We start from the raw sequence: 7,785 nt of genomic DNA, 5'->3' as shown, positions 1-7,785 counted from the left end.
CTGTGAGGATAGAGGAAGTTACAGCCTCAGGGAGGATGGCACACATCAGAAAATCCAAGCAGCTTACCTCAGAGCTGACCCCTTGGGTGTCGCAATGCCGTAGCCTTTAGAATCCAAGTTACCTCCCACCTTCATGGTGTCACAGGGCTTCCGCTGTTCAATGTATTCATTCATTGTAGACTCAAGGAGGTAGGCGTACTTGCCTTTGGACTTCCTCACCCGGATCATGCCCTCCTCCGTGGTTCTCACGAAAACAGAGGGCTCAGCTGATTTCATATACGTCCACATCTTCTCAAAGACAGCTATCTTTGACCTCTGGGGCAGGACAGAAACACATCCACCTTTTAGTACTTGTGAGTCCACGGCACTGGGGTAGGCACACATCCTAATGACTTATTGAGGAAGACATAGTCATCAATGTGATTAGCACAGAAAACAGAGTATGAGTGATTGCAAAATAAAAGCTCCTAATTGACATCAGTGGGTTCCCAAGTACAGATAACTTAGAAACAAAGTAGAGATAGCATAGTGCAGAATCTTTCAAATACCACAAGGAACAATTATAATCTTTCTAAATTGTAGGGAAGGGTAGTTTAGAAACCGGGCTTCTGCTTATATTTTAGAAAAAATTAAAAGCACACTAAATATACAACATAGTCCAATTGAAATAGTAAGTATAAAAATCACCGGAGGGCAAATTGGCTGCCCTTGTTGCAGATTTACCACAGCATTGGGAGATGCGATAGAAGGGCACTGAGTCTTGGCCTCAGAGTCAGAGGATCTGGGTTTGAGTTTTGGTTTTGACATGTGACCATAAGCAATAACTTCTCTGGCCTCAGTTTCTTCATTTCTAAAACAGTACTATTGTGAGGAAAGGGCTCTGCAATTTTTTTTGCGGGGGAGGCAAGTGGGTTTAATTGATTTGCCCAGGGTCACACACGTAGTAAATGTCTAAGACTGAATTTGAACTCAGCTCCTCCTCACTCTAGGACCAGTGCTCTATCATTGTGCCACCTAGCTAACCCAGTTCTCTGTAAATTTTAAAGCACCATAGAAATGTGAGGATTATTGTTATTAACACTGCTAATATTATTATTAACCTATTAATTATTATGATGATCAATACCATCAATGTTGTTATTATTCCATTCTGATATTATGTAAGATCTTGCGGGAAGGGACGGTTTCATTTTGGTTTTAGTACTCAGCACATAGTACACATCTGCTAAATGCTTGTTAACTTATCGATTCCACTTCCAATACTCTTGGGATTAGATCATTGAAACAAATTAAGACATCACACTGCTATTCAAAGATGCCAACCCACTGAGTTGCGCTTGGTTTCTGATTCCTTCTACTTATAAACACCCAGTTTTCCAGGATGGAATAGACTTTAACCTAAGAGTGAAAATTAGCATTTGAGAAAACTGATAACTAATTTTCACCCTTCTTTCTAAATACTCCCTTCTAGTCACATTGATTTACATACGCCCCCTGGAACATGCCCATGAATGGCTGTGGGGTATAGTTGAAAGCTCATTTAATTTAGCATCAGAAGACCTGGTACCAAATACCAGCCATACCATTTATTTGCTATTAAGTCAGCTCATCTCTCTGTTTTCTCCTCAGTAAAATGAGGATTATAAGGAAGGAAACAAGCATTTATTAAGTGCCTATGACATACCGGGCACTGTGCTAAGCACTTTACAAATATCGTATTTATTATCCCTCTTTTACAGTGGAGGAAACTGAGGTAGACAGAAGTTAAGTGACATAGCCGGGGTCACACAGCTAGTAAATGCTTGAGGCTGGATTTCAACTCAGGTGTTTCTGCTTCCAAGCCCAGTTCTCTATCCACTGTGTGCCTCTACTATTATCATAATACTTATACTACCAACTTCTCAGGGCTGTAGTAGGGAAAGTGTTACACAAGCATGAGATAATTACTGACCCAGCATGGAAGAAACTCTGAAAGAGGCATTAGGAGGTCTGAGAGGCAGTTAGCTAGTGTAGTAGATACAGTGCTGGGCCTGGAGACGGAAAGACCTGAGTTCAAATCCAGGCTCAGACACTCACTAACAACTGTGTGACCCTGGGCAAATCACTTCACCTCTGTCTGCCTCAGTTTTCTCAGCTGTAAATGAGGATAATAATAGCATCTATCTTCTAGGATTGCTGTAAGGGTCATATGAGGTGCTATTTATAAATGCTTAGCACATAGAAGGCACTTATTAAATGATTATTCCCTTCTCCTAACACCTAACCCCAACTATACTACTAGCTTGTGTGACTTTGGGCAAATCACTTTTCTCTGGCCCCCAGTTTTCTCATCTGTAACCTCAAAACATTATTCTATATGATTTCTAAGGAACTTTTCCAGTTCTCACACTTTGTGAGTCAGCGATCTTGCCTCCACAGTCCTCACCCCATTGCCTAGACTGCCCTTACTTTTTTATGTGCTTATCCATGTCCTGACCATTTTACATCTCAAGTTCTTTCCTGATAGAAAGCCTTCCAGGACACATTGATGTAGAACTTCACCAATCAGTCACCCCTTCCTTTGGATGCTTAGCACATGTAGCCTTGTTACAATTGTGTTATAGTTCTGAGATGTTATTATTTAGCTTTTAATTTCCCATTTCCTTAACAATGTGGTAAGTTTCTTGATGGCAAGAATTATCTTATTCCATTCAATCAAACTCTTTTTAAATATTAAGTAAGAATCTGTCCCAGGTGCTTGGGGGGTGGAAGGCACCAGGATGAATAAGACATAGCCCTTGCCTTACTTATATTCTAACGGGGATATAAAGTGTGTGCACAAATTACTAATATAAGGCAGATTGTGGTAGCCATTACCATATTATAAGAGAGGTACAACAAAAAGGGAAGGGAGCAGCATATAAGAAGGAGGAGATGATATCCAGCTTTGTGGAGGATTCAGTATTTAACCTGAGCCTTGAGGGATAGGTAAAGAGCAAACAGGTGGAGATAGGTAAAAAGGGTAGGTAAAAATTTGAGACAGAGAAGATGTTGTCATCAATGGTACAGAGGTTGAGAAAACCAGGGGAAGTTCAGGGAATGGAAGTTCAGAGAGTACAGTATTATTGGGGATGGAGTAGAAAGGTAGGTTGGAGCATGATTATGGAGGGCCCTGAATGTCAAGCCAAAGAATTTAGACATTATTTAGTTGGGATTCTATTTCCCATCTCTGTGCCTTTATATAGGCTGTCTCCCATGCCTGGAATGTACTCCTTCCCTGCCTCCACCTTTCAGGATCTTTAGGTTTCTTCAAAGCTCAATCAGGTGCCAGTATGGAAAGGAATTCTTTCCTGATCCCATAGGTTGAAAGTTTTCCCTCTTTTATTTTTCAGAACTTCTGAAAAAGGAGTTCTCTCTCTTTTTTTCAGATTAGCTTGCAGTTATTTTCATTGAGGTTCATGGGTAGCTAGGTGGTGCAATGGATAGAGTACCAGACCTGGAGTCAGGTAGACTCATGTTCCTGAGTTCAAATCTGACCTCAGACATTTCCTGTGTGACCCTGGGAAAGTCACTCAACCTTGTTTGCCTCAGTTTCCTCATCTGTAAAATGAGCTGATGAAGGAAATGGCAAACCACTGAAGTATCCTTGCCAAGAAAACCCCAAATAGGATCACAAAGAGTCACATAAGACTGAAAAACAACTGAACCACACTTACCTGCTTACATGTTATATCCCCTCCTGGAACAGGGAGTGTTTCATTTTTATCTTTATGTATACCTAGTATAGTACCTTGTATAAAGGAAGTACTTAATAAATGCTTGATGAACTGAATTAAATTGCTAATGGTAAGCCCTTGAGGATTTTAGGGAAGGAGATTAGCATGATTGGAACTAAGTATTATGAAGTTTGATTTGGAAAGATTTGTTGGATGGAAAAAACCTTATCTGCTTTAAGGAGGGAGCATAATACCTTCTAGGAATAAACCACATTATTGTTATGGAAATATTGAAGTGACGTTCTGGGTGTCACAGTTTAAGAAGGACATTGATAAACTGAATAAGAATCCACAGGAAAGCAATAAAGGTGGAGAAGGATCTTAAATCCATATCTTAAGAGGATTAATTGGAAGGACTAGAGATGTCTAGCTAGGAGAAGAAAACTCAATGGAGACAATAGCCCTCTTCGTGCAAGTGAAGCTGTCCCAAGGAAGAAGAATCAGGCCCCAGGGATGGGTGGAAGTTGTCAAAAAAGGAAATTTGGGCTTGACATTTAGAAAAACCTTCTGACAAGGAAAGCTGTCCAAAAGTGGAATGGGGGATCATGGGAATTGGTAGAGTTGCCCTCCTGGGAGTTTTTCAAGTGGAGGCTGAAAGACTACTTGTTGGCCATTTTATAGTATAGATTTTTTCAAGGACCAGAATTAGTTTCCTTCCAGCTCTATAATTATGCTTTCCTGTGGCTAGGAAGAGAAGAGAGTGGAGGTAGGGAGACAAGTTAGGAGGCTACCATGATGTGACTTTCTGGGTAGCAGGTCACCAAGGCTTATGTTAGGATATACACAGACAGCATGTTTAACAAATGTTAGGATGACACTGAACTGGGAGAGGGGATGCAGTTAACACCTTGGAGATTGAATTGAGATAATTTTTTTGACAGGCTATAATGATGGGCCAAGTATAACAAGATGAATTTTAATAGAGATGAATGTAAGGTCTTGTACTTTGGTAAAAAAAAAAAAAATCAGTTGCCTGGGTGTTGGATAGGGGAGACAGGTTTAGAAAGCAGCTCATGTGAAAAAAATTTGGTGGTTTTATGAACTATAAGCTTAAGTGGAAGTGGCAAGAATGTCCAACATCACCATTTATATTTAAAATATAATATTCTCATAAATATAAAAGAAATATGCAAATTAAGCCATGGGTCAAATCTTCAGATGACACTAGTAACATCAAGGGAAGAGAAAACATAGAAGGGAAAATGGGAGATGCAATTTGACTTGGCATGATGAGAGCAATAGGGAACAAAGATAGTTTTTTAGTAGAGCCAAAAAGACCTATAGGCAAATATATATAGGAAATAAATATGATTTTATTGTTTTATACCAATACCCCAAGACCCAAAGCTCCTATCATTGTAGCCAATGAATGCCAAAGGATGATGATAGTGATGAATGCTTAGAGAATATTTGTTTCTGGATAACTCCTTTCATCTTGGCTCCCAAAGCACTTCACATAGCCTAATTAATCTACCAATTATGTGTCTGCGGTTTAGGCGGTATGTATCACAACCACAGAGAGCAGAATTCAGAATGCCATATTGATTTGAAAGCGGGCTGCACTTTCTTCCCTCTGCTCAGAATTCAATCTGGCTTGTACAAGACCAAAATATGGCCTATAATTGCGTCTCCGTTTATATAGTAACTTATAGTTTGCAAACACTTTCTCTCTTCCACTTTCTCATTTCATTCTAACAAGCACCCTGGGAAGTAGACAGGGAAGGATTATTATCCCCATTTTACAGATAATAAAAATAAGGTTCATAAAGGTAACAGCAGTTTTCTTAAGGACATATAGCTTGAGAATCATAACTAGCATTTGAAACCATTATTTCTGATTCAATTTAAAAATAAAATATTTACTAGGTGCCTACTGTGTTCAGAGATTCACTGCTTTTCCCATTAGAACATTGTGCCTTTTTAGCACCTATGCAAGTGGTATACATTGTGGAGTCTTCCCTTTATTTACCTAATGACAGTCAAAGACTTCTGCATCCAAGTCCCGGTGTAGGCATGCAGCTGAAGTATTTTAGAGCAGGGGAAGGGCCTTTAGCCAAAATCTAGTCCCATCCCTTCTTTTTACACATGATAAAATTGAGGGTCAGAGAGGGAAAGTGACTTGCTTGTCACAGAGTGAATAATTCGATAAAGGCAGAGTCAGGGTTAAAACCCAGTTTTCTTGACTCCTAGCTCAGGGCTTTTTTTTACTATACTTCTTCCTCAATTCAGTATTTCTTTTCTCACCTATTACACAGAAGTCTCATGATAGTAGCCTTGCTATGGTGTAGAATTTGGTGGAACATTAGTCCCTTTTGGTCCCTTTCCTTGGCCCTGATAACTTACCCCTGAGGACTGATTTAAGCTGAGACTTGATTCTATTCTTTTCACTGTTTTCATTATGGAAGCTGTAATGGCTGTGGAATCCACCCCCCAGGAATCAGTCCATGATTTCGTTCTCTGTGGTTTAGAAAGGTTAACTAAAATGACACAGAGATTAGAGAATGAAACATGTAGAGAGGGATTAGGGGAGATCAATTTGCATGAAATCAGAAAAACAGAATGAAGGAGTATCATTATGGACTATAAATAACCAGAAGGTAACTTTAAAAATGAGCAGAGGGGTAATAATATATATTGTATTTCAGAAGAGGTTCAGTAATGGAGGAAAACTAGAAACTTTAAGACTGGACATGTGAACAAACAAAAATCTTTACTGGTAGTAACTGGACTCCGCAGCAGGGATCAGGAATAGGTCAGATAAAAGGAAGGAAATCAGACTGAATCACAAGATCTTAGCAAAGGTAGAGACCTTAGCTAGAGTATGTTAAAGCTGGATGGGACCTTAGAAGAATTGATGTTACAGCTAGAAAGGACTTAGAAGCTAGAATGTCAGGCTGACAGTAAACTTGGATATGCTTCACTACTCTTCAGCTTGCAAATAAGGAAATTTAGGTGCAGAGACTGAAAATGATTTGCCCAGGGTCACAACAAATTAGCAATAGATCAGGCTTCCAAAAGGGATATAGTATCACATACATGGGATTGCACAGGCCACAGCAATTCTAATTAGGACACGGGGGGATGTCCATATAATTACAACCTCTTTGCCCCAGGTCATTCCCAATTCACCAACCAGAATTTGTGTCCTCTTCAAGACAAAAGCCACTTTAGATTAGGGTTCAATTTCTGGTTGACTCTGGGATGAATATTTCCATCTCTAAGTTCTAAAGAGGTCAGTGGTACAATGAACTTTGATTCTGCAAAATATCCTGTAGGTCCTTCAGTAATCTGAAGGAAGGGGAGGATGCTCTGTGTTTTATGGGCATAGACTTGGTCAAGTGGTCCAGTGTCCTAGTAGCATGAAGCACCTAGGACCTATAGTGCCTAACCACTCATATTTGTTGATAATGATGATATTCATGGTAGTGATGCTGATGGTGGGGATGATAACTATTTCTATTGTACATTTCTTTTTTTCCCTTTTAGTGAAAAATGACTTCCTGCTTTCTCCTACCCTAAAGAATTCTTTAGTTGATCCTGCCTCCAGGGTCCCATAAGCAATCTCAGTTTGTTTAGCCAGGTCTTCAGCACTTTCGATGGGAGATACCATCCTCTCCACAGTCAGGAAAGCTGCCAGGTTAGCCGTGTAGGAGGAGATGATGATCAAGGTGAAGAACCACCAGACGCCACCAACAATTCGGCCAGAGAGAGACCTACACACCAAAAGGAAAAGGAATAAGAAACAGCAGGAAATTCAACTGAAGCCCTGGCATAACGATAGTCAGGTGACACTGTGGGCTTCGCCCACAGTCGGTAAGGATGGCATGGTCGAAAGGTCAGAGTGAATTTCTTTCTCTCATATCAGATGAGAACATCTGTGTCATTGGTTGTCACCTCAGGTGATTAAAGCACACACATATTTGCACATTGACTTATGCACACACAATTGTGTTCTAACCTATATGCATATAGAGATATACACGTCCAAACAACCTTTTGGAAACATATATAAACTCTTGGACAGCACAAA

At 39.9% G+C, this 7,785-nt stretch overlaps 1 protein-coding gene across 11 annotated transcripts in view; it reads right to left on the bottom strand.

Moving 5' to 3' along the window:
• The window catches only part of GRIA1 (glutamate ionotropic receptor AMPA type subunit 1), a 345,686-nt gene that overhangs the window by 57,287 nt on the left and 280,614 nt on the right, over positions 1-7,785 (bottom strand). For 10 of the 11 annotated variants that reach the window (XR_011971948.1, XM_072630785.1, XM_072630786.1 and 7 more), the window contains exons 12-13: positions 7,270-7,468; positions 68-315 (exon numbers count right to left, since the gene is read on the bottom strand). Coding sequence is in view for 10 of the 11 variants with exons in the window: in XM_072630785.1 (XP_072486886.1) it covers positions 68-315; positions 7,270-7,468 (447 nt within the window). In the remaining variant the exon portion in view is untranslated. The remainder of the gene's footprint in view (positions 1-67; positions 316-7,269; positions 7,469-7,785) is intronic. The other variant, XM_072630789.1, reaches the window with a different exon arrangement.

The sequence above is a fragment of the Notamacropus eugenii genome, chromosome 1 (genome assembly GCF_028372415.1).
Source record: "Notamacropus eugenii isolate mMacEug1 chromosome 1, mMacEug1.pri_v2, whole genome shotgun sequence".
Classification (NCBI taxonomy): Eukaryota; Metazoa; Chordata; class Mammalia; order Diprotodontia; family Macropodidae; genus Notamacropus; species Notamacropus eugenii.
Note: the sequence above shows the minus strand (reverse complement) of the source record. Positions and strands in the feature narration are given on the sequence as shown.